Source organism: Megascapheus bottae, chromosome 26 (assembly GCF_031878675.1).
Source record: "Megascapheus bottae isolate mThoBot1 chromosome 26, mThoBot2.hap1, whole genome shotgun sequence".
Classification (NCBI taxonomy): domain Eukaryota; kingdom Metazoa; phylum Chordata; class Mammalia; order Rodentia; family Geomyidae; genus Megascapheus; species Megascapheus bottae.
In genome coordinates, this window is record NC_143534.1 from 17,719,043 (window position 1) to 17,746,870 (window position 27,828).

The 27,828-nt window shown below is 38.1% G+C and overlaps 1 protein-coding gene across 1 annotated transcript in view; it reads left to right on the forward strand.

Moving 5' to 3' along the window:
- The window catches only part of Myo3a (myosin IIIA), a 107,567-nt gene that overhangs the window by 58,975 nt on the left and 20,764 nt on the right, over window positions 1-27,828 (forward strand). The window contains exons 14-26 of the mRNA XM_090319032.1: window positions 1,069-1,167; window positions 1,256-1,370; window positions 6,014-6,140; window positions 8,003-8,213; window positions 10,933-11,080; window positions 14,994-15,147; window positions 17,163-17,251; window positions 17,357-17,471; window positions 18,712-18,791; window positions 19,470-19,547; window positions 22,200-22,405; window positions 25,561-25,672; window positions 27,519-27,681. Coding sequence (XP_090175158.1) covers window positions 1,069-1,167; window positions 1,256-1,370; window positions 6,014-6,140; window positions 8,003-8,213; window positions 10,933-11,080; window positions 14,994-15,147; window positions 17,163-17,251; window positions 17,357-17,471; window positions 18,712-18,791; window positions 19,470-19,547; window positions 22,200-22,405; window positions 25,561-25,672; window positions 27,519-27,681 — 1,697 coding nt within the window. The remainder of the gene's footprint in view (window positions 1-1,068; window positions 1,168-1,255; window positions 1,371-6,013; window positions 6,141-8,002; window positions 8,214-10,932; window positions 11,081-14,993; window positions 15,148-17,162; window positions 17,252-17,356; window positions 17,472-18,711; window positions 18,792-19,469; window positions 19,548-22,199; window positions 22,406-25,560; window positions 25,673-27,518; window positions 27,682-27,828) is intronic.

Consider the following 27,828-nt stretch of genomic DNA (forward strand, 5'->3'; position numbering starts at 1 on the left):
GACATAATCACCTCGCTGTAATCCCTGTTCCCTCAACTGAATTAGACATCATAGGAACTGTTCCTTGTGCTTCCACGCTCAGAGCCATGGAATTTGGAGATTATAAGAGAGATGCAAAATCCAGGTGTCAGTGGCTCATGTCTATAATCCTAGCCACTTAAGGAGCTCACATTTAAGGATCATAGTTCGAAGCCAACTGGGATGGGAAAGTCTGGGAGACTCTTAGCTCTTGTCTGCTATAAAATCAGGAAATGGGGCTGTGGCTCAAATGGTAGAGTGCTAGCCTTGAAGAAAAAAGAACACTAGTCAGAGAGAAAGAAAGCAAGAGCGGGGGGGGGGGGGGGGGAGGGAGGGAGGAAAGGAGGAAAGGAAGGAAAGAAGGAAGGAAGGAAGGAAGGAAGGAAGGAAGGAAGGAAGGAAGGAGGGAAGGAGGGAAGGAGGGAAGGGTGAGAGGGAGGGAAGGAGAGAGGGAAAGGAAAGAGGAGAGATAGTTGGAGGGGATGGAGGAAAGGAAGGAGGGAGGGAGGAAGAATGGATTCCTAATTTAAATGAGGAAATGAAGCTCAAAAAAACCACTGTAAAAACATGATTAAATACTTTCAAGTAGAATAGACTTGAATCTGGATAATCATCAACTCTTTGACTTTGGGGAGGGTGTCTAGTTCTCAGCCTCAGTTTCCTGGTAGGTAAAATGGGGAAACCCTGCCTACCTTAGGCAGTTATGGTGATGAACTTTTCTTTTAGCTGCTTTCTACTTCTGACAAGTAAGCATATCAAGAAGTTAAGGACTTTTGACTGGCTCCAACTCTATACTCATTACAATGCCTAGAATTTACTTAGTAATGTACATTCACTAATTCATATCAAGTCTGGAATCTGATGACAGTGACTGTTAAAAAATAATAATAACAACCATAGAAAGCCAAAATGCATTTCTTTGGGAAGATCACATGGGCGTTCACAGCTATTTTTATTCTAATCATTGTACCTTCCAGTAACTTTAACAATGAATAAATATACACTTACTAATCACCTTCCTTACAATATCTCCTATCTTCTATTTTTCAGTGGTGAAAAAAATTTTCATATCTTTTACTACATTTATGCTGGTTTAGCTGGAAAGAAGAAACTAGCCCTTTACAAATTGCCTGAAAATAAGCCTCCCAGGTAATTCACCAAGCCGTATCTCCATAATGCTGTCACATAATGCTACATAATCTCAGACAGTTACTTTTCCTTTCATCTGTTTCTTCAGGTACCTACAAAATGACTACCTGAGAACAGTACAGGACATGACAAATAACAGTTTCTACAAATCTCAGTATGAGTTAGTTGAGCAGTGTTTCAAAGTCATAGGTTTTACAATGGAGGTGAGTATAAAAGACATTAGAGAGTCTTTCTTTTCTTCTGTGTGCATCACTGAAGATGGCAGTTGGCACTCAGTGAGCTTAATTAATGCCAGGCTCCATATACAGTGCTCTGTATGGTGCCCTGTGTGGTATTTATTACGAGTCTTTGATCACTACCAGTTTTGACTCCTTAAAACTGCTTCAGTGGATTTTCTTACAAACTTTCCAAGCTTCTCTGGCTTTGTTTCCTTTTCTCATTCTAGTTATGTATGGATTGGGGCTTTGCTTTATTTGTTGTGTTTATTTGTTTCTTAATTGGGCTTACGAAGCTTTCAATCTGTAAAAATAAATTAATAAGGCAGAAGTAAATACCACTGGGTATACTTACAATACATTCTATACATTTTTGCATTACCTGTATTATTATTAGAATTATTATCCTTACTTTGTACTGGCACCAGGACTTGAACTCATGACAACATTCTCACTCAGCTGTTTAGCTCAAGCCTGGCATTTTAACCACACCCTCAGTTCCAGCTTGTTGTCTAGGCTAGTTTCAAACCACAATTCTCAGCTATCTGCTTCTCAAGTAGTGAACTGGTGGTGGCTGGCTAATTTTTTGTATTATGGAATTCAGCTTTATCTTTTGAATGTTTATTTAATCACTTGAGGATTTTTGTTCTTTTTCTACAGATGAATACTAGATTCTTCTATGTCTTCATTTTTCTAATTATAATAATAAAATTTTGTGATGCTATGCATTTATTTCTAATCATTTTTGTCTGTAACATTAATTTGGGAATTTCTTTATTTCTTTTTTGATTTTTAGACCAACGTATCTTATTTAATAAGGACTCCTGAAGGGTTTTAGAGACTCCTTAGAAGTCTGGTTTAGCAGCTTACTGCTGCTGTGAGGACTCAGAGCCTGTGATGAGAGAAGACAGTCTTTGAATGTGAATCAGGCTTTCAGATAAACCCTTAAGAACAGTAGAAGGAGTGGATAAAATCAAAGTTCATTAAACACATACATGAGAATGTCATAAGGGAACCCTTTTATACAATTAATATATGCTAACAAAAAGAAAAAATGAACCCTTTAAGGAAAATATAATGTATTTTATTGAACTTTCATTTTTATAAATGACCCTCCTGCAGCTTTAAGCACATCATAAGTTTTCTGCTTGAGAAGCTTACCGAGATTCTTTGGATTCGTTGACAGAGCTCTAAAAATGTAAGCTAAATAAGATTATATAGAGGTAACTCTTCTCAAAGAATTTGGAGTCTTTTATCAGCAGGACATAAAATGTGAAGGCACTAATAGGTAACTTCACAAAATTCATTCAACCTTTATGCAATGATGTTATTGACTCAAGTCATTATATAACCTGCCTATGTAGATGAGAAGTTGGGGAGCCAGAAGGAACCTGGAACTCAAACCAAAGAAGTACCTTTTCCTGGGACCACAGGGAAGAGCTGTATTCTAAATGCCCGGGGAAGCCGGATACTTCACTCGCTAGAAGCCCTAAGCTAAAACTGGATAACTTCTTGATTTAGAGATAGGAGCCTCTACATGACCATCTTCTTTTCTGAACGATGAAGGATGGCCCTCAGCTGGAGCTTCCAGCTGGAACCTTGGGCTCTCTGCTCTGTATCCACTAGCTGTACCTGTCATCCATCTACAATCCTCCTACCTCTGCCTCCTGCATAGCTGGGGTTATAGGCCTATGCCACTATGCATAGCTTGCTAATTGTCTGACTGGCCTCAAACAAATTGTAATCCACTTAATATCCCCCTTTATAAGAGCTGGGATGAGCAGCATAAGCCACCACACTCAGCTTCAGCTTCAGTTCTTATAACATCCAGTAGATGAATCGTATTCTCCTATTTGTTCCCCCTACCCTGCAAAAAAAAAAAAAAAGGAAAGAGGTTAAATAGGGTGACAAGATAGTCTAGCTGGCTTGTAGCACCCTCTGTGAAACAATAGGATTAAAATGGGGACTGAGTAGGAGTCAGACAAGTGAGAGATGAATGGCATGTAGAACTTAGCACAGATGCCTAAACAGAGCAGAGCAGAGCAACCCAGGTCTCGGATGGGCCATCTGTTCTGGAAAGTGATGTCCTAATTGTGCTGAGAAGATTCTACAAGACAATGTCTTAGAGATGCAGATCTCATTTATATGCATTAATCCATGTTCCAGGTATCATAAGCAATCACTTGAATCCTTCACTCTTGTTCTGGCACAGAAAACAAAGCTAGTGTCCTCCTCCTGAGATGTTTCTATGCAGTAATCCTAGGTGGACTACGTTAGAAATAGGCACTGGCTGCCATGCGTCAGTTATCTTATCCACTTCATCTCCACCCCTGAGCATTGTCACTTCCGACCTTCAGATTTGCTATTTTCCCCAGGCGCTATTCAATTTCTAGCCTGGTGGACCTTCCCCTTCCTCCATTATGTTCCCTCCCTTGGTCCTTATCTAATACCCCCACAGCGCCCGTACCTGTGGAGACAATGGATTTAAGCCACCCTGAGTATTTAAGAGCACTCTGCTCTTAAAGCAGAGCGGGTGTGTTTGGGCTGTATGGAATAAAGAGCCAGCAGTGCCCATCCTCTTCCCAAATTCTTGGTTAGAAGATGAATGTTGCCAGAAGATGCTCCTCCTGAAACTGTGTTCTCACACTGGCCTGGGATGCCTGCTAAGGCCAATACAAGAGTTGCTAATTCGATCTCAGGGATGCCTCTCCAAATCACTCACATAGCAGGCCCTTCTGTGACTTCTTTCTGGTTCATTCCCCATGTTCTTTTGAATCATCAGAACTACTCTACTTCTTACCAATCCACTCGCCCACAGGTTGCTATCTTTGAGGCAAGCAATCATTTTTAATTGGTTTGTTTACATCTTCATTGAGGCTGTGGTTCACTTATATTTGGGTCCGCAGCTTTCTCTTGCTCAGTAGAACAATGCTTAGTAACAACAAATACAGAGCTGTTTCCACAAAAATATCACACATACCATTACACACATAAGATGGTCAAAGGCCCAGGGTCCCCAGAACTGTAGTAGTTCAGTGATAGGGTGCGTGTGTACGTCACTAGATTTGCTGCCCAGCCCTTCACACAAAGAAAGAATGACTCAAAGCATTATCATTCGATTTCAATACAACCAGCATGTATGCGAACTATTTTAAACCTCAACATCTCTTTTTGCATATTTAAAAGTGCTCTCTGAATCACTCACTCAAAATGAAAGGAAACAGCTGGCCTGCCCATGTAGCTCCTTGGTAGAACTGTTGCCTGGAAGATGTAAGAATGTGGATTTGATCTCTAGTACTGGAGGGGGGGGAAAAAGGAATGACTAAATCTGAAATAATGAGAACATCAAGAGCAGTGAAGATTGAACAACAGGAATTCTCAGATGTTGTGGGAATGAGAAATGGTAAACTGCTTACAATCTGTTCCTATTCTTCCTATATAATTCAATTATTGCTTCTTGATATATGTTCAAATGATTGAAAATTTATGGGCATACAAAATCAAACACTTAGAAGTCTACAGAAGCTTTATTTATAACTGCCAAATGTCAGTACAAATCACAATAGGTGATTGGTAGGTGGATGAATAAATAAACTATGCCACATCCAAGTAATGAAATATTATTTAGCACTAAAAAAAGAAACTGGCTTCCAAACCAGGATCAGATATAAAGGAACTTTAAGTGTTCATTACTGAGTGAAAGAAACCCATCTGAGAAGGCAACATATTATCTGCTTCCAACTATGTGACATCCTAGAAGAGGAAAAACTGCTGAGACAATTAAGAAAATAGTACCTGCCAGGAGTACAGAGACAAGAAGACAGACTAGGCAGAACTCAAAGGATATGTAGGACACTTTAGGTCACTCTGAACTGTACTACAGGGGTAGATGTTTGTCGTTGTGGATCTGTCAATAACCACTGAATGTGCAACCGCAAGAGTGAATCCTAAGATACAATAGACTTTAGGTTAATCATGGGACAACAGAGTCATCAACTGTGCCAAAAGTACCATTGTAATACAAAATGTGTGTGTGTGTGTGTGTGTGTGTGTGTGTGTGTGTGCGCACACGTGCGCGCCATTCCTGGGGCTTGAACTCAGTGCCTAGGAGCTGTTCCTCAACTTCGTTATTGTTATTGTTGTTCAAGGCTAGTGTTCTAGCTCTTGAACCACAGATCCACTTCCAGCATTTTTTGGTGGTTAATTGGAGATGACGGGCGCACAGACTTTCCTGATTTTGCTGGCTTTGAATAGATAGCCTCAGATTTCAGCCACGTAAGTAGTTAAGATTATAGGCGTGAACCACTGGCACCCAACATTTGTAAGATTATTTTTGTGTAGAACAAATCCTGTTTCTTATGTTCATGATAAGACTCTAGGGATAGCTAGAAGAGCCTTTAAATTACTTGATTGATTGATTGATTACTTAAATCAATCCTTCCTTCCTTCTTCCTTCAGGCTCATTTTGGCTAATGTGCACCTCATCCAGTTCTACCTACCCTTGCCTACTTATGTCTCAGTGTGCCAAAAGACAATGGTGGCTTGTTCTCCAGACTTTCCTAACCAGTCACTGTCTTGACCCAGGCCAGAAGAGAATAATGCTAACATTTCTCTTGTTGTTTAATTTTTAGCAACTTGGAAGCATATATAGCATTCTGGCTGCCATCTTGAATGTCGGAAACATTGAGTTTTCTTCCGTAGCAACCGAACACCAGATTGATAAGAGCTATATCTGCAATCATGCAGCTCTGGAGAATTGTGAGTTTTGTTATCTTCCCTCCAGTTCACACATACACATTTTTAAAAGTCGGATATCAATGTTCAAGAAAATGTACCCACTACCTGATGAATATATATGTTACTCCTCTGACAATAAAATACAATTTTTTTAAGTCTTACACTGGCAATGTCACATGAGGATCATTTTAAGCAATTGTACTTACACAGGATCCTTCTAAGAATACTCAGATTCCATCCGTGGAAAACAAAATTGTAAATGTCCACTATTTAGAAGAGTCTTCTGTGTGTGAACTGATTACTGTAGAATGTTTCTGAACACAAAGCTTTTATGACTGTGTCAGGAGCTGTTTACATTCCTGTGAAATCACAGAACACTGGTGATCAAATTTAGCTAAATGGCATGGGAAAGAGTTGAAGTTGTTATCTTGGAATGTTAAGGCCCTATATCATTTTTAAAGTAATGAAATGGGCACATTTTCTTATTGGATGAATTCTGTATAGCTGTTCATGCTGAGTTAATTAAAGTTTCAGGCACTTCCCCATACAAGAGAAGCACTGGGACTTGCTTCAAATCAAGTTTTCTCTCAGTAAGAGTTAAACCAATTATTTGCAATTATTTTTATATCCCCCTGAGATTCTTCAATGACATACTTTTTTATGCTTAGAATGTATCCCATCCTTTCATTTTTTAGTGTTGTCATATGTGCTCAAAGCTTTGTTTCATTCATAACCTAATTACAATACATTTTCATGTAACTATTTTAAGGATAATTTTAGAGTACCAAATACCAAATCTTCCTGGTCTACACCTATCCTTTATATTTCTATTGTCTTTGTCCTATACACTAAAACCAGTGTGGCAAGACCGGAGAGCAGAGGTCTAAGGTTGGCACAAAGTGAGAGGCTGTACCAGGCAACTTGAAAACATCATATGTTTTGTCCATATATAGTATAATTTAATTTGACATAAAAGATATAGGTCATCAGAGTTGCTGAGAAGAGGTCTGTAATTCAAAACACAAGGTAAAGGTTAGAGAACCCTCCAAGTCCCAGAAGGCAAGCAGTGTGCTTAATGTAAGTGAAAGTGTTAGATTTGTCTTTGTTGGAAGTGGCTTGATGGTACAAGGAAAATGTCCACCGAATTTGAGATTCAAAGGCATAAAATAGGATCTAGATTTTGATGGGCACCATTAGCACAGACAACAGTAATTTTGTAATAGTTGATGTCATGAGGTTTTCAAGTCAAGGATGTTCAGATCTACTTTTAGTATAGGTAAATTTGAGTGATTTTAGGGTAATAAAATCTATGCAACCTGAGCACTCATAATTTTCCTCAGAACCATGCAATGGAGACTACCAAGGGTCTACTATAAGTGTAAGTATGGTCAGAAGTCCACAAATGCAGATACGCTGATGGGGTCGTGGGTGTGCCTTGCAATATGTAGCCTAGATCCTTGTCTAGGTATGCCTCCAAGCACTAAGCACCTTTCCATTTCCTAGATTTTGAAAATAATTACATAAAAATGGTGCCAGAATTATACCAAGTGTGCTCATCATACTCCTAGAACTCTATAGTGCAATTTGGTGGAACAATTAGGCCATTAGATAAAGAGTTACTTGTCTGTGCAACTGTTCTGCTTTGTCAGCCAGTTTGATTTGAGTGCTGTTTTATTGTGCAGTAGCTACAGTTTGGCCAGTAGAGAATAAGAGAGAAAAAATAATCTAGAAAACACATAAGACTAAGTATTTAATAGGAACTTCCTTTTGCATTATAATACTTAACATTCTTACATTGCCCCCAAAGTGAATGAAGACATCTTCATTTCTCAAAAGTGATGCTGCTACCTTTTCTTCTAACCATGTATCTCTTTGTTTTGCAGCTGCTTCTTTGCTTTGCATTCAGGCAGATGAGCTACAAGAGGCTCTCACTTCCCACTGTGTGGTCACTAGAGGAGAGACAATTATAAGACCCAACACAGTAGAGAAAGCTACTGATGTCAGAGACGCCATGGCAAAAACTTTATATGGGCGTCTCTTTAGCTGGATAGTCAATTGCATTAATAGTTTGTTGAAGCATGACATATTTCCAAGGTAAAAATTCTTATACAAGCTCTTTTCCAAAAGGTCATTCAAAGCATCTATTTTGTGATTTTTTTAAATTTTTTCCGTATATTTTTATTGTAATTAATAGAGGGTTGCATTATATTCACCAAATAGAAGGTGCATTACTTCACAAACATTGATACCCTTTCTCATGTCTTGGTCCCCATTTCCCTCCCCCCACCCCCACCCCTCATCTTGTTTTCCCCCTTCCCTATTCAATTTCAAATAACTAAATACGCATTTATACAATTTTGTAAGTCTCTTTGAAGCTGTTTCTACTTCATATAATTTAATGATCGGTTATCAGAAATGCTTCATCTCCTAATAGTGCCATTTCATTGTGGCACAAGACTATAGAATTTCATAATTGATGTAACATAAAAACTGTAGAAATACAGAGAATAATAGAAAGTGATTTGTGTATATGCGTGCATATGTGTGCATGTGTGTACGCACACACGCATGCACTTGTGTGCAAGTCCTGAAGCTTAGACTCAAGGCCTGGATGCTGTCCCTGGGGGTTTTTTGTTGTTTGTTTGTTTGCTTTTTGCTCAAGGCTAGCACTCTACCATTCGAGTCACAGCTCTGCTCCAGCTTTTTGGTAGTTAAATGGAGATAAGAGTCACAGATTTTCCTGCCTGGGCTAACTGCAAGACACAGTCCTCATATCTCAGACTCCTCAATAGTTAAGATTTTAGGTGTGAGCCAATAACACCTGGCCAAAAAGTGATTTCTAAATGCAATATCTTACTGTCGCTGTGCTATTTTAATTAGGAATTATACAACAAGAGACATGTACATCATTATCAGCTTCATAGCTTTTTTTTTAGGAATATAGATTAAATCCTGAAGATAAAGGAAGACTTCTTTTTCATGGCTTTAATCTTACTATACATAAAGGCACATGAAATGTGGTTCAGAAATTCACTACAGAATGGTGAAGAATGGTATAGCCAAAATATGAACATTAATGATATTTGACTCTAGTCTGTGGTCTTGGTATATTTCATCTTAGAAATAAAGATAACTGGAGCCACCATTGACTGGCTTTGTGTATATAAAAAATCCGCACATTTATCTTGAAAGGTTTATTCAGCTATAAACTACATAAATTTTAGAAATATTTCATGTGGAAATGCAAGATGAGCTATTTTCCTCACAGATAATCCTATTCACACCTGCTTTTAAAACAGCATTATAGGGCTGGGAGAGTAGCCTAGTGGTAGAGTGCTCTCCTAGCATGCGTGAAGCCCTGGGTTCAATTCCTCCAAACCACATACTCAGAAAAAGCCAGAAGTGATGCCATTGTTCAAGTGGCAGAGTGCTAGCATTGAGAAAAAAGTGCCCAAGAACAGAGCCCAGGCCCTGAGTTCAAGCTCCAAGACTAGCAAAAAAAAAAAAAACCACCATTATACATACATTTAAAAAATGCAATTCATAAGCTCTATGCCAGTGACTCACACCTGTAATCCCAGCTACTCAGGGGGCTGAGATCTAAAGATGACAGAAGCCAACCTGGGCAGAAAAGTCCTCACCCACAAGACTCTTATCACCAATTAATCACTCAAAAACCCAAAGTGGCTGTGTGTCTCAAAGCAGTAGAACACTAGCCTTGAGCAAAAGAGCTCAGGGACAGCACCTAGGCCTTGAGTTCAACCAACAACAACAAAAAATGCAATTCATTATTTTTCCACTTAATTCCTGCACCATCCAGTTAAACTGAGATCACCCATTATTATCCCCATATGTTATTAACTCTGTTCCTCAGTAGTGTTCATTTACCTCTGTACTCAACAGTCTTATCACAGCTGAGTTGGCAAGTCATAATCCAGTTTAGGATTTAACGGTCAAAATGGGGGGTAACTATTTGAAATTTGAAAGTATAAAATAATATTTATTGTACTTTAAATAATTTACTTAGGAACTGTCCCTATTTGTGTATATTTCTCTGCAGGTTACCATTAGCTCTGAATTTTTAAAAGTTATAAGCAAATAATCAAAAAATAATAATTCTCTCAAATAATTAAAATCTTTTGAGCAAGAATTTTTTTTATTATTTTCATAATGTAAAAGGCTAAATATACTCATTAGCAAAATTTTTTTTTATTTTCTGGTGTCGTTTGGTTTAAATGTAAATTTGTTGTGCCAATTGAGTTGTCCCTGTGATTTCTGCCTATGATTTCTGGTTTCTATAATGCAAAGAAAGTGTTGTTTTATTTATGTACTAAAATGAATGCTGCCTCTATTGTTTTTATGATCTATAGAGATTGGTTATTTTGTTTTGTTTTGTTTTGTTTTTGTGTGTATATGACCATACTGGGGCTTGATCTCATGTACCTGTACTCTGATTTGGCTTCTTCCACTTAAGGCTGGAGCTTTCCCATTTGATCTACAGCTCCACTTCTGGCTTTTGCTGATTAATTGAACATAAGAGTCTCCCAGACATTTCTCTCTGAGCTGTCTTTGAATGATCTCAGCCTCTTGAGTACTTAGAATTATATATGTGAGCCACCAGTGCCTAGCAAGGCTTTTTTTTTTCCAATTAAGAGAAATGTACTCTGCGTGTGTGTGTGTGTGTGTGTGTGTGTGTGTGTGTGTGTGTGTGTGTGTGTGTTTCCTTGGAGTAGTTTCTTAGCTTATCACAAATGTAACCTCTGAGATACTCTGCTTTGCAGAGTAAATAATAATACTGTTTTAATTCTTCTAGTGAGAATGACGACGAGCTGAACATTGGCATTCTCGATATATTTGGCTTTGAACATTTCAAAAAAAATTCCTTTGAGCAGCTGTGCATTAACATTGCAAATGAACAAATTCAGTATTACTTTAATCAACATGTGTTTGCCTGGGAGCAGGTAAGTCCAGTTACTTAATGTAAAGATCCTATTGTGTATATTATAATGCATATTTGCACAAAGTAGTATGTAAACCATAGCTTTAAAGCCTTAAACATTAAAAAAAAAAAAAAAGACTAAAACACCAGGAATTGGTGGCTCACATTTGTAATCCCAACTATTCAAGAGGCTGAGATCTGAAGATCTAGTTCAAAGCCAGCCTAGAGAGGAAAGCCCATAAGACACTAATCTCCAATTAACCACCAAAAAGCCAGAAATAGAGCTGTGGTACAAGTAGTAGAACATTAACCTTGAGGAAAAAGGTTCAGCGACAGCACCCAGGCCCTGAGTTCAAGACCCAGAACTCACACACACACACATACACACACACACACACACACACACACACACAAACACACACACACACAGAGATCTACTTTTCTCCATAACCATAGTAAAAACAGAAATGAAAGTAAACAAAGCACCCTAGCTTATTTAGTATGACTCCATATGAGATGATAAAGAATCCTTCCCTGGAAATTTGTGAAATTTCCTATAAAACTTAGCAAGTTGAGGCTCTTGAAAATAATGGCATTTCTTTTGAAAACTTAAATAAATTAAAGTTTTCTCTTTCTATAGAATGCAGAGCTGGAATTCCTCTAGAAATTTCAATATCCATACAAAATGTATTAAATTTCAGAATTCTTGTAGCTAGGCAACAGAACACCAGATAATAGGTTTGATTCAAGTGCCACGAAACAGTAATTTTGTCAGAGCACAATGTGTAATTTATGATTCAGCTTCAAAAAATGTTCTTCCTCCAAGAAGAAAATCAGACTCATTTGAATTCCATTTGGCAAGAAAAAAAGTGTCATGTGAAGATTATTTAAATTATTTTATTAATTGTACAAGTCATATTTAATATTATTCAGCATGCCATTTGTCACCTAATTATACTTTTTTATTTTGTGTTTACTGATTAAAACTGATGCTTTAAGGCTGAGATAAATTAGAGAAACCTAGCTTCTTTGTATTTAAAAATCCTCAGGCTTATGGAGAATTTATTTTGAAAACAGTGTGTTGGAAAATCGTGGTCATATACCAAGACATGTGAAAAGATATCAATGTATGTGAATTAATGCACCTTCTATATGGCAAATATCATGTAACCCTTTTATTAATTACAATAAAAAATATAAAAAGAAAAAAAAGAAAATTGTGGTCACAAAAGAAAATATTTAAATCTTGACATTTCTTATGGCAAAAAAAAGAGAGGAATAAGGCATAGATTTAATGGGTGTTCACCGAGCTTTTCTCACATATACCAGGCTCTGATTCTATCAAAATTCCTGATGTCTTCTTCTCACTCATCATCTTCTCTACCTATCCTGTGGGTCCCTCACATAGCCTTAATACATGATAGAATCCCTTTAAAAGATTAAAAGCAAGCAGTGGAAGAAAGTTCTTGGCTTTCTCAAGGCTAGAGCTCTACCATTTGAGCCACAGCACCACTTTAGGCTTTTTGTTCTGTACTGAAGAACAGAACCTGGGTCTTTGTGCATGCTAGGCAAGCACTCTACAACTGGGCCAAACTCCCAGCCCTCCTTTACAGAATTCTTTTTTTTTTTACATCTATATAAACTGAGAAGTAGAAATCCCTAAAGTAAGTACTATTCATTTGTATTCCTAAGATACTCACATAGAATATTTTAGAAGAAAATATAAACAGCAACAAATACTTCCACCAAAAAAAATCAACTGATAGTTTTCGATTGTAAGACCTTTTTTGTTGTTTCAATACATATCTTCACGCATTGTTCAAATATAGGTATGCATTACTCTTTTCAAAAACACATCAAAATAGCAGTTTCTCCTAGGAATTGCTGAGTTAAAGGATATACATGCTCAACACAGTAGGTGTTCAAATACTATATACAATATGCACACATAATCATACACACACACACACACACACACACACACACACACACATCTTTACCAATTAACCCAAACCAAAAAGAAAATATGAAAAAGAAATAGATTCTTTTCTTGTTTTTCCCCCTTATGGTTTATCTCATGTTACTACTGTATCTGACTTTGTTACCTGGTCTATTGTCTATATGTTTATTTGTTTGTTTGAAATAGGGAAGGGAAGGGGAAAAACAAACAAGATGATTGGGAAGAGGTGGAAAGAGGGAAAATGGAAGAAAAACATGAGAAGGGGTATCAGTGTTCAAGAAGTAATGTATCTGCTGCCTGACAAATGTAACTGCAACCCCTCTATATGTTACCCCAACAATAAAATACAATTAAAACAATGAAAAAGAAACAGAAAAAAAAACTTGCTTCCAGTAGGGTATCAGTGGTTCATACCTATAATTCTAGCTACACAGGAAGCTGAGATCTACAGATCGTGGTTCAAATCCAGCCCTGGTCAGGAAAGTCTGTGAGACTTAGCCCCAATTAACCACCAGAAAACTGGAAGTGGAGCTATGGCTCAAGGCAGTAGAACACTAGCTTGGAGCAAAAGAGCTCAGAGCCAATTCCCAGGCTCTGAATTCAAGCCCTAGGACTGGCACACATACACAACCCTCCAACCCCCCACACTCATGCACAAAAGTGACACTTTCTATTTTTGCCTGTCATGAGACTTCAGCTCAGCCTACCACCACTTTAAGCCTCAACACCACTTCCAACACCAACTTTTTTAGGGGAGGGGTGGGTATGAAGCTTGAACTCTGACCTAGGCACTGTCCCTGAGCTTTTCAGCTCAAGGCTACCACCCTACCCTTGAGCCACAGCTCCACTTCCCGTTTTTTTAGTGATTAATTGGAGATAAGAGTAGTAGTCTATGCGTTTTTATCCTTAGGTAGATTATTAACACTGTTAACAACAGTCATGGTCAATGGGTTACTCATTGTTTTGTTGTTGTTGTTGTTGTTGGTACCAGTCCTGGGGCTTGAACTCATGGCCTAGGCACTGTCCCTGAGCTTTCTTTTCTCGAGACTAGGCTTATGTTTATCACTTGAGCTACAGCCCCACTTCTGGCATGGTTGGTGCTTATTTGAAGATGGGAATCTCATGGTCTTTCCTGCCCAGGCTGACTTTGAACCTCGATCCTCAGATCCCAGCATCCTGAGTAGCTAGGATTATAGGCATGAGCCACCACCAGCTAGCCAGTTGTTCTTATTTTACATGTCTTAATGGGCCACGTAGTTTAACTTCTTGAGATAGGAATTATGGGCCCTTTTAACAGATCAGAAGAGGCAAGTTCATAGAGTAAGACAGTTACAATGTTCATATGACTGCCTAAGTGACAGAGCCAGATGTGTCTCTGGTTCTAAACCCATTAATTGTTCTTGTGACCTTCTACTCTCCACCCTTGTCATGGTGTAAAGGTCTGAAGTCATACTTGAGAAGTCAGGTAAATGTTCTTGAGAGGACGCATGGGGGGGACAGGGGGAAGGCAACCCCTAAAGTGTTTCTTATTCGTATTCCATATATTCTGAGATAGGATCTTCTAACTCTTATTAGCAACATATTCTTCAAAACTTAAAATGTCCATAAAAACAAATTCCAAAACAGAGTTAGAAATTCTTTTAATATTACCTTGGCGGGGGAGGGGGATAAAGGGTACCAAGACATGTGAAAGCGTATCAATGTATGTGAATTAATGCACCTTCTATATGGCAAATATCATGTAACCCTTTTATTAATTACAATAAAAAATATTTTTAAATACTACCTTGGGTATAATCAGTACTAATTTTAATGAACTGGCACTTTAGTGGAGAGAAACATAAAGTAGCATGTCATAAAATGGCATAGAAAGTAATTTATTATCATGTGTGTAAAGTAGGAATATAGGTGATCACTAACAAGCTTAGTACTGTATACAGTGTTCAGTGAGCTTTGTTTCCTGGCTGGTTTCTAGAATGAATACCTAAATGAAGATGTGGATGCTCGAGTTATTGAATATGAAGATAACAGGCCTCTCTTAGATATGTTTCTGCAGAAGCCAATGGGGTTATTGTCTCTACTTGATGAAGAAAGTACATTTCCCAATGCCACCGACCAGACTCTTATTGGTAAGTGCTAAACCTCATGTGACACCACGGTTTATGAATACAGTCATGTAGTTCTTAGTGAGTATTGTTTTTATTTTGGGGTTTTTTTTTGTTTCTTTTGTTTTTGTTTTTTTTTTTTGCCAGTCCTGGGCTTAAGCTCAGGGCTTGAGCCCTGTCCTTGGACTTTCTCAAGGCCAGAATTCTACCACTTGAGCCTCAGCACGACTTCCAGCTTTTTTCTATGTATGTGATACCGAGGAATCAAACCTGGGTCTTTGTGCATGTTAGGCAAGCACTCTACCACTAAGCCAAACTCCAGGCCCCTTATTGAGTTTTTAATTGCTTTCAATTATCAATGTGAAATTAGCTGTCACAAAGCCTGTATATCTGACCTGAAAGCAGAGACTTTTGATCTAATACCTAGAGCAGTGAACATTCATTAAAAAGTAAAATATTTAGCACAGAATTAAACAGGATTGGATGCTGGATTTCTGTTTACGGTAAAACCCCAACCATAAAATCTTAGGTTAAAAATAGCCTTAGAAAAAATTTTAGTCCAGAATTAGAAATTGGTAAGCAAAGCAGAAATATAGTTCTAGAATTTGAAAAGAGGTGGCTAGCCGTCCTGGAACAAATCTACCTGTAATGTTCTAACCATTTTATTTAACAGAGGCAAATAGCCTCAAATACTTTAATAACCTCCAAGTTTATAGCACATTAATAAATTCTCATGATAATCCTAAGTCATCACAGGAAGATTTACTATATTCACTTTTTTCTGCCTGAGAAGGCAGAGATGCACTTAAGGTATTTAAGGAGATTATCATCCAAAAATATTTATAATGGAAAGGTCCCTTTTAAATTTAAGAAGGGAAAAAAAAAACTTTGCAGTTTTCAAGTCACTGAAAAAGCCATAACTTAATGTAGAACACTCTGTCCTGCCAATGGGAGAGAACTATCATGGATAACAAGTACTTGAAGAAAATGTAAATTCACTTTTTTTTTCTCCTTAGTTACTTTTGGTGATACATAGAGCCTATTTCTCAGCATTTGTGTTGTTGCTGCCTCTGGGCCCTCTTGATTGGATAGCAATAGATGGAAAAGAAAATGACACCAAAGTTGGGGAGAAAATTGTTTCATAGTAGACACTTAGTATCAAAATGTTCCCACGACGACATGGAATAGCAAATTCTATGAATATGTAAAAATCGTTAGGGAAACTTAACTGTCTTTATGATCTGGTTTTGCTTCTTATGCAACCAAAACAGCCTGTGAATTCTTTGCTCCTTCCTCAGACACACTGAGCCAGACCTCAAAGTGAGGACCCATAGACTCAGGCTAAGTCTAATTCACACCAAGATTTGAGAATAGGAGCCACACGCTGGGGATTTATATTTGTCATCCTATCTACTCAGAAGATGAGGATCTAGGTTCAAATCCAGCCCAGGAGGAAAGTCCATGAGACACTTATCTTCAACTAACTAGCAAAAAATAAAAATAAAAAGCTGAAGTAGGGTCTAGTGGTAGAGTGCTCACCTAGCATGCACGAAGCCCTCGGTTCGATTCTTCAGTAGCACATATACAGAAAAAGCCAGAAGTGGTGCTGTGGCTCAAGGGGTAGAGCTCTAGCCATGAGAAAGCCCAAGGACAGTGCTCAGGCCCTGAGCTCAAGCCCCAGGACTGGCAATAAAAATAAAATAAATATATTGCTGAGCGCTGATTGTTTACACCTATAATCCTAGTTACTCAGGAGGCTGAGATCTAAGGATAGTGGTTCAAAGCCAGGAAAGACCTTGAGACTCTTATCTCCAATTAACTATCAGAAAACTGGAAGTGATGCTGTGGCTCAAGGAGTAGAGTGCTAGCCTTGAGATGAAGAGCTCAGAGACAGCACCTAGGCCTGGAGTTCAAGCCCCAAGACTGACAAAAATAAATAAAATATAAATCAGAGTACAGTGGTACAAGATCACTATCCTCAGTATTCTTTGGAGATTACCTCCAGTGCTTAGTACTGGAATTCAACTTTTCTTCTACAGAAAAATTTGAAAGTAACCTGAAATCACAATACTTTTGGAGACCTAAAAGACTGGAACTTAGTTTTGGAATTCATCATTATGCAGGAAAGGTAAGAACTTTTAAGGAGTGTAGACTAAACTCTCATTAAACCAGTTGATAATGACAACATCTATGCTATTACTATGATCCTTATAACAGCATCCTTTATCAACAGGTTCTCTATAGTGCAAGTGGCTTCTTAGCTAAAAATAGGGACACTCTTCCAACTGACATTGTACTTCTTTTGAGGTCATCAGAAAACGGTGTGATTCGGCAGCTTGTCAAAACAGGTAAGGGAATCAAATCTCATTTCACTGAACAAGGATCCTCAGATCCCCATCAAATAGATTTTTTTCTCTCTGGTTTTCATGATCAGAATCTTCAATTCCTTGGTTCCTTTTCAACCAAATAAATATTCATTTATTCATAACCAAGATTGATATGAATATTAATGGCCCAGATCGTCTGAGAACGGTATCAAAATGAATATGAAGCACTAGGGTAAGCATTAATGAAATGTGATTGAGGCACTCACCAGAAAGCATGGTAGTCTCTGTGCTAACGAAGAGCTACTCTCTAAAAAAATTTCTTCCTTCTCAAAAGACTTGAGATTTATCTGCTATTTTTCTGGCACAATCAACCTTTGGCAGATTCCTCAAGATTCTGAAAGCTTAGTAGGCCATCCCATTAATTAAAAATTCACATGGCTCACACGTCTAACCCTATCAGGAGGTCAAGATCTGAGGATCAGCACTCAAAGGCAATCCAGGCAAGAAAGTCTGAGAGACTTTTATCATCAATTAACCACCAGAAAACCAGTGGAGCTGTGGCTCAAAGTGGTAGAGCACTGGCCTAAGCAGAAAAGCTTAGAAACAGTACCCAGGTCCTAAGTTCAAGCTCCACAACTGACCAAAGGAAAAAAATCACATAATTTTGTTTCATCCCATTGTACTCAGCCTGTCCTTTATATTTACATAGAAAATTTTAGGTCAGGGAACCAGGACCATGGCCTCTAGGAAAAGAAAGAGAGAAAGAAAGAAAGGAAAGAAGGAAGGAAGGGAAGGAGGGAGGGAGGGAGGGAGGGAGGAAGGAACAAAGGAAGGAAGGAAGGAAGGAAGAAAGGAAGGAAGGAAGGAAGGAAGGAAGGAAGGAAGGAAGGAAGGAAGGAAGGAAGGAAAAAAGACAGAAAGAGAAAGGGAAAGAAAAGAAAAGAAAGGAAAAAAGTAATCTCATGTGTGATTTCACACAAAATCACCAGAAGCAATTTGCTCCCTTTATGATAATCTGCTCATCCCTTTTCCCAACTGACAGGGAATTCCACTCTTTCCATGCCTTTTCAATTTTTAAAGCTTAAAAAGGTTTCTTATGAATATAAGAATTTTTTTGTAAATTTTCACATATCACTATCTCAAAAAAAAGGTATCCAAGCATCTAAGTCTAATTGTTCAAGATTAACTTTGGTTATTTTAAGAAAATGGGGAGAATAATCTAGACACTAAAGATTCTAAAGATAATTTTGTCATCCTGCAGGAGATCTGCCACTTTCTAAGACTACAAATGTAATAAACTATCAAATGAAGACTTTGGAAAAGTCTATGAACCAGACAAAGGTAAGAAAATTCACTTCTTCTAGTGGTAAGTCTAGCGTCTAACCTTTGGCCAAATTGGCACACTCTTGAAAGTAAACAGCTTCTCCTTAGTTTTTCTCCTATTGATCTCTTCTTTGTACTTAAATGGTTATTTGTTGTTCATATTGCTGCTATTGGCTGAAACAACCATGCATGTCTGCTAGACTCCTAACTCTTCTAGCTAGTTTTAAATGTCACATCATGACTAAGATAAAGAAAAATTCATATTCTACACGAGACCAATCAAAAGCTCCAGTGCTGAGTGAGTAACTGACGCCTATAATCCTAGCTACTCCAGTGGCTGAGATCTGAGAATCATGATTAGACAGTAGCTGTGGCAGAGCCAAGGCTCTTCTCTCCAATTAAGCACCACAAAAGCTGGAAGTGGCACTGGCTCAAGTAGTTAGAGCACTAACATTGAAGAAATAAAAAGTTCAGGAACAATTCCCAGGCCCTGAGTTCAAACCCCAACATCAGCACCACAAAGAACAGCAATAGAACTGATAAAAGAATTAAACAGTTTTACCTTAAGTATGAATCAACGATACATCTGGCTTAAGTGTATAGACTGAGATAGCCTAAAGGCAAATGTTACATGTTACATGTCTATCCTAAAGTCCCCAGGTCCTGAGGCCTCACTATCTTCTTTGGTCTCTTTAGGGTGAAACTGAAGAAGCAACATGTCTTGCCTGTGAAACAACCAACATGAAAACACAAACAGTTGCATCATATTTTAGAGTAAGATATCAAATTCGAATGTGTTGTGCTTCTGGGTATAATTATTCCAAATGAGTTACAGATCAAAACCTGGTAACAAATACCAATGTTCTGCACAGCCCATTCCCTGTGCATTACATACAGAGTCTCTTAGAATGCACTCCCAAACATCTATAGATTGATTTATCTTGGTATTTTACTCATAAAAACAGTGTCCTGTGATGATCTTAACAGAAGTCTATGCCTCCATTAAAATTTGTCCCACAGATCCAAATGCATTTTCACTAAAATAAATCCTAAAGGGATCTTTCATGCATCTGTAATAGCTACCAGTTCTCATACCCTTCTGAATGATTTTTAGGGTGGTTGTGGGAGTTAAGGTTGAACATCCATCACTAGTCTGTGCCTCTTGGCACCCTGTCAGGAGACAAATAGAAGGCAATATAGGAATGGGGAAGAAAGGCAGTCATCAGAAATATAGTAACACAAAAGCAGCCTCACAGCTGGGATCAAGTCAAATTCACTTCCCCTGTCAAGACAGAAGAAAGGAAGGCCAGGAGTCTGGGCTAGTGGCAGAGTACTTGCCTAACATGCATGAAGCTGGGTTTGAATCCTTGGTACCACATACACAGAAAAAGCTAGAAATGGTGCATGGCTCAAGTGGTAGAGCACTAACCTTGAGAAAGCCCAAGGACAGTGCCCAGGTCCTGAGCTCCAGCCCAGGACTGGCAAAAAAAAAAAGATAGGAAAAGGAAAAGAAAGAGGCAATTCCTTTCCTCTGTGCTTTGGAGAACTCTAGATGACCATCTCTTGAGATTGGTTTGAGTTCTTGTTTACCTCATTTAATAAATATACTGGCCAGGCAATGAAAATGAAGAAATACCACCTACCTCTTGTAGTTGCTACTAATATAATTTTAAAGGGTTATAGAATCAATTTGCTATACATATTCAATGACCATATCCCATTCTCCATAGAATCATTCATTACTTTTTTAATGATCTGAATAGTTGTGTTAAATACTCTTTAAACCTAAGCTCATAGTAAAATACATTCAATTGTCCTTGTGTAATGCTTACGCATTTATATGCTTAATATCCTATGTTGGACACTGATAGATTTTTTTTATTATCAGGAGTCAGCATAGAGAAATCCCTTAAAGAATTTACAGCCAAATTGTTTGGGTTGTTTTTGTTTTTATTTTTGTTATTATGCCAGTATTGGAGCTTGAACTCAGTACTGGCTCTGTCTCTGAGTTTTTTACTCAAAGATAGCACTCTACCACTTGAACTATAGTTCCATCTCCACCTTTTCTGGGGGAGTGGTGGTAGTGGTTAATTGTAGAGAAGAATTTCATAGAATTACCTGCCTGGTCTGGCTTTGAAATGCAATCCTCAGATCTCAGCCTCCTGAGTAGCTAGAATAACAGGCTTGAGCCATTGTGAGTTATCCAAACCATTATCACACCATTGTTGGTGACATCAGACATTGTATGTTCAAGCCAGATCAGCTCAGGAAATCATTTTAATCCTCAAGTGAGCATGAATAATGACAGAAGACCATTCAATGTGCAATGTGTTTATTAAGCTACTTTTCATCCTACAGACAAGAAGCAAGATAGGTAATAGGTTCAGTCCCTAAGAAAATCCAAATTCAGTGCCTAAATTGCAGTAAGATTCAAAAGAAGGCCATATCACCTTTGTATCTCCAATGCCTGGCAGGTGTTTGCATGGTAAAGGAATCATAACTGATGATGATTCAGACAGATGTGCTGGAGAGGGTCTCCAGCAGGGCAGACCTCCAGCTGTTTGGAAGGTCACACCTGAATCTTATTGCGTGCAAATTCATGTGCTTCATTGTCCAATTTCAGGATTTGTTTGCTTTGTGCTTTGACTTGGCTTTGTGACTGTAGATTACAACGTTTCCAACAGTAAAAGAGATACAGTCCTAACAGTTGTCTGTAACAGCATATTACCTCATTAATCTATTAGGTATTTGAGTCTGTGGGATTCTACCTTTAATGATCTACAAGTGCAAGGCAGTGGCTCTTTTCAAGTTTCCCAGCAATCGGCTACTGTTTTAATAAGGAGATGGTGCAGAATACAGTTTTGATATCAATTTTAATTTGAAAATGCTCTTAAAATAAGATGATCATCAGACTAGAGCACAAATACTTAAGTGGCTATAACTTTGCTTTTTTTTTCTCCTATCTATGTTAACTTTTCTTTTTGTAAACCAGGAGATGAGTCTGGTAAAATGTTTACTCTTTCAACTTTCTCTAAAAGTAAAGCTGTACAAGGAAATTTAGTTAGTAAACTGGATTAACCAAATTGTGTGCCTAAATATTGTAATACAGCAGGTTTTGCTTGAGAGGATGAAATTATAAGCTATATCAAAAATAACTTCATCTGATACTTAAAATTTCCTTAAGAGGTATATAGGTGTGGTTTTTAATAGGCAACTTCCTATTGACATTTTATAAGTAAATCTGTAATTTGTTTAAATATACTGTAAGAAAATTTTCCATTCAATTGGATTTCTTTCCATTTGAAACAATGATATTTTTAAATCTAAGCCTTGTAGTAGAAAGACTGACCTGCAGGCTCCTAAATTCTTGTTTGCTACACTAGAAAAATTATTTGTATGTTTGATTTTTTGCTGCTGATCTCATAGTACTCCTTGATGGATTTGTTGTCTAAAATGGTAGTGGGCCAACCTCATTTTGTCCGCTGCATCAAGCCCAATAATGAGCGTCAGGCAAGAAAATATGACAGAGAGAAAGTTCTGCTGCAGCTTCGCTGCACAGGCATTCTGGAAACTGCAAGAATCCGAAGGCTGGGCTATTCTCATCGGATATTATTCGCCAACTTTATAAAGCGGTATGTGGATTTCTTTATTTAAGCTTTTATTATATTGTTTCTATAAAAACAATTCTCTAGTTGTTTTGAGAAGGGGAAAATGAAGGAAAGGAGAATTGTGGGTCCAACTCGGTCCCCAACAGAGAATGATGGGGGAGGGGAAGAGGGAGGTGAAACGCATTGAAACACCTCGCACACATGTGTGAAATCCTCCACTGTGTAATTAATGTTCATTAATTCAGAATTCTTCAGAAGAATTACAGGAAGCAAAATAAGGCAAGAATTACTTGGATGGTCTAAGGTGAGCTAAAATCATGAAAAGAACATCTTCAATCCCAGGCTAACTTCATACTTTCAAATATCACCCTGGTCTTACAATACGGACCATAAGGAGAACGAAATGTTTTGAGTTGATATAGTGTACTTGAAAGTAACGTATTTATTTAGAAAGTCAGAAATGATAATACCATCTTGAAATTCAAAGTCTTGAGCTATTACAGAATAGCAAATGACTACATGATAAATGAGAAGGAAAGAGAAAACCTATGTATATAGAAAATGCCAGGGGTTGCTGTCCTGAAGTTCCAGAAACAAAAGGCTTAACCTCTTTACTGTCACTAATTTGAAAGCAGTCATGTAAATTGGCTTAGGCTATGAGGAACACTGAACAATTTGCGAAAGTTTTGTAGGGGTGAAAAGAGGACTTAAATAATTCTCTTCTGCCCTGCCTTAGCATTAACTCACTAACCCTTTCCATAGGGTGAAAAATTCTTCTTCCCTTTCATCTATCCCCTTATAAACTCTGTTTTGTGATTTTTTTTAAAAAAAAAGCAGTGTTAAGAGAAGATATGCAATATCAACCTGCTTTGCACAAGATACTAAGGTACGGTAAGCCAAATTTCTATCACTCCATGAATTAGTCACCTTTACCAGAGAAAAGGACTGGGTACTGGTGGCTCATAGCTATAATCTAGCTACCCTGGAGGCTGAGATCTGAGGATCATGATTTGAAACCAACTGGGGCAGGAAATCCAGTGACTGGCACACCTCCCACTAGGTCCTTCTTCTCAAAGGTTTCACCACATAGTACCACTCGGTGGAACAACCAGTCTTCAACACATGGGCCATTGAGGAGCATTTAAGATCTAAACGGTAGCCTGAGGTTTTCACTGTAGTTATTTCAGATGAATCCTTAAACTAAGAATCTACTAGTAAACTTCCCTTTCCACTAGGCACCTATGCACCATGGTTTTGCTCCCAGAGCTTGAATATAAGTAATTGCCTATTGAACAGGATAATGAAATAAACAAGTACCTTGAAGTCAGAAAACTTAGGTTTGAAGTTCATTCAAAATTTTTTGATTTCTGTACATTTCAAGCCTTATTTGCTCTAACTTGAATATAGAAATAGTAATCATTGTATCCGCTCTTGGTGCATTTATGGGCACTGAAATAATCTATGTATAGATGAAGTCATAAATGTCATAAAAGTGCTACTTAAACCAGGTGCCAGTGGTATGCAAGCCACTGAGGAAGCTGAGATCTGAGAATCACTGTTCCATATCAGCCCAGGCAGAAAAGTACATGAGATTCTTTTCTCCAATTCATCACAGAAAAAGCTAGAAGTGATGCTGTGGCTTAAGTGTTAGAGCTCTAGCCTTGAACAAACGGAGCTCAGAAACAGGGCCCAGACCTAGAATTCAAGCCCCAGGACCAGAAAAAAAAAGTGCTATGTAAGGAAGTAATGTGATTTGTCCAAAGCTTACAAAGGGGAAAAGCTACAGCTTACATTCTGTATTTCACTGCCAAATTTCAAAACCTACCAATACTTGCTACTTCCTTTCTGCTGGACTTTCAATCTCACCCCAGGACATTAAGTACAAATAAGGGAATATTGAAAACTAGAAATCTGTCCTTTTGGGCTGGGAGTTTGGCCTAGTGGTTAAAGTGCTTGCCTAGCATGCATGAAGACCGGGTTCGATTCCTTGGTACCACATACATAGAAAAAAGCCAGAAGTGGTGCTGAGGCTCAAGTGGTAGAGCTCTAGCCTTGAGAAAGTCCAAGGACAGTGCTCAAGCCCAGGACTGGCAAAAAAAAAAAAAGAAATCTGTCCTTTTGCACAACACTGTTCACAGGATACACTGTCTTGGATTCTTTTCATTCTCCTCCTTCCCAGTAAATGTTGTCATTCTGCTTGAAGACCTCCTGGCTTTTTTTTCTCTTTCTCTCAAAGACTGATGGATTAAACCAAGAGTGAAAACTCCAGTGAGACGCACCTTATGTCCAGCAGTTTTGGACCATGTCTATTGAGTGGTGGGGAGGTAGATAGAACTAATCTCCTTCACCCAATGTTAAGATCTGTTTAAACTGTTTTAGAGAGCATAAGAATAAAAAATAAAACTTCTTCCTCTACTTCTGTCACTGAAATCCTCCTGCTTTTAATGCTCAGAGAAAGAAAGGTTCCCTTACCTTTTAAAGTTGGTGGGAGTTTTGTTCTTGTGTTTATTTTTTGTTTCTGTTTTGACTTTAGTTTTTGCAAGACAGTTTTTGTGGGGTATTTCTGCATTGGAAAATTAATCACAATAGTGAAAAAACAACCTTCACATTTATACAAATAGGTTGATTGAGTGATCTTAAGTTTCTAGCCATCAGAAACTGGTCTACTCTAGACTACACCGAAGGATGCCTTGCATTAAGGCTGGCAGGCTTGGGCTAGAACTATAACTCAGTTGCTCAGTGAATATTTTTCTAGCAAGAATGAGGGAGTGGAGGAAGGGAAATTGGGACAAAAACATGAGAAGGGGTATCATTGTGTGAAAAGTAACGCACCTACTACCTGACAAATATAACTGTAACCCCTCTATACATTACCCCGACAATAAAAAAAATGAGGCCATTAGTTCCATCCCTAGCACCACCTACAAACACACACACACACACACACACACACACACACACACACACCATCCAGGAGATGAGAAGGGTGTCAATATTTGAGAAGTAATACGCCCACTACATGACCAATGTAACTGTAACCCCTCTATACATTACCCTGACCAAAAAAAAAAATCTGAGAGTCTCCCCTCCTCTCTCTTAAGAGCTGCAAGAGGAGTAACCACCAGACTGAGATGTTGAGCCATTATACAATATTAACCAGAACGTTTTCCCACTTCCAGGTACTATGTTCTTTCCTACAAGTCAAGTGAAGAACCCCCAGTGAGTCCAGATACCTGTGCCACCATTTTGGAAAAAGCTGGTCTTGATAACTGGGCTCTTGGAAAAACAAAAGTAAAATATTTTCATGTAGTTTTCATGGGAAAATGATGAACAATTATGTGTGATTTGCTGAGACATTAAAAAGATATGTTATATTCATATTATATTCTTTTGGATATTTCCAGAGATGAATTCCATCAGGCTGAAATCTCATCATTTGTGGCTAGAAACACATAGTTATCTTAAGATGGAGTTTTAACTTGTAAAAAGGCCTTTTGCCATTCCCATTCTTCATGATATTTGAGTAGCATTTTAAAACTATTTGTGTTTTTCCACTTCACCTTTCCAACTCATTAACATGGATAGAAGTATTTAATAAATAAGAATATTTCTAATGCTATACAAAAGAAATGATGACCTTTTTAAACAGATTGAATTTTAAATGAATTGTCAACAGCGGAATAGACTAAATATATTAATAGCTAGAGTCCTGTAGAAATTAAAACTGAATTCAACATCTATAACACTGAACTATTTGCCAGTGGTTCTATTTGCCAACCTTTCATTTTCAATGGAAAGCCAAAAGAAACCTGCAGTCAAGGCTTACAAAGTCTCATAATCAGTCCCAAAATCTGAATTTAAGTGACTTTCTGGTTGAATTCAGCCAGCTCCATGGGTGATTTTTACTAGTAAATGTATCCACTAAAAGAAAAAGGTGCCTTCATATTTCCTGAGAGGATGGATGAAGCTAACATTTTTTCAAATGAGAACAACACTCCAGACTTTTAGATTTTTTTTCTCTCAAAGTTCATAATAGTTTTACAGTAATCCAAAGTCAACCTTCCTTTCTCCAAGGCAGCTTTTGAGTCTATTAAAAATCTGCCTTACGGGTCGGGAGTTTGGCCTAGTGGTTGAGTGCTTGCCTAGCATGCACAAAGACCCAGGTTCAATTCCTCGGTACCGCCTACATAGAAAAAAGCCAGAAGTGGTGCTGAGGCTCAAGTGGTAGAGCTCTAGCCTTGAGAAAGTCCAAGGACAGTGCTCAGGCCCTGAGCTCAAGCCCAGGACTGGCAAAAAAAAAAAATCTGCCTTACTTCCTTCAGCAACAACAGCTGACTCCTCAAAGGGTGGTCTCCTGCCTTGCTCATCTTTGCCTCTCTAGAAGAGGAATACCCCCGATCCATCACAGTCAATGTGTGTTGAAGAAACTAATACAGCTATAATCACCCTCTGTCTTACAGAGAGGTTTGTAAGCTTTTTTTAATTTGGAGAGTATTGCTGAATTGAAAACGATGACCATGCCAGGTAATGGTGGTTTATATCTATAATCCTAGCTACTCAAGAGACTTGAGAGCTGAGGATGTCAGTTTGAAGCAGCCTGGACAGTCCATGAGACTCTTATAAACAGTCACAGAAAAAGCCAGACGTGAAGCTGTGGCTCAAGTGGTAGACACTAGCCTTGAGCACAGAGGCTCAGGGACAGAGCCCAAGACCTGAGTGCAAGCCCCAAGACTGGCGATAGACAGATAGATAGATAGGTAGATAGATAGATAGATAGATAGATAGATAGATAGATAGATAGATAGGCATAAAAATTAGCTTAGCTAAAGTTACAGGATAAATTTTTGCCAAAAGAGCTTAACATTGTCTACTCTTCTTTGAATCTAACAACACCTAAAGTGACCTATTGTAAATAAACCAAAAACCTTGCCATCCTCTACTTCCTTTTTCTCAAAAAAAAAAAAATTTCTGCAAGCAGCAAAATCTTTACTCTCAGAGCCACATCCAGGCCAAAGAAGCAAAAGAAAGATTTCTGAAATCTCAAGAGATTTTGCATACAGCTGTTCCTTAAAATGTAGCACATGACCACAACTTTGTGCCGTAATTTGATTGTGAATTTTATTTCAATTTCTTCAAGGTGTTCCTTAAATATTATCATGTGGAACAGTTGAATCTCATGCGAAAGGAAGCTATTGACAAGCTCATATTGATCCAAGCCTGTGTCAGAGCATTCTTAGGTTCAAGAAGATACAAAAAACTCCAGGAGAAAAGGAAAGAATGTGCTATAAGGATACAGTCAGGTAATCATTCAGAACATCTCACAAGGCAGAATGGGATTTTATGGGCATAAAACTACATCTTCTAACTGGGCACTGATGGCTCATACCTTTAACCTCAGCTACTCAGAAGGCTAACAGCTGAGGATTATGGTTCAAAGCCAGCCTAGG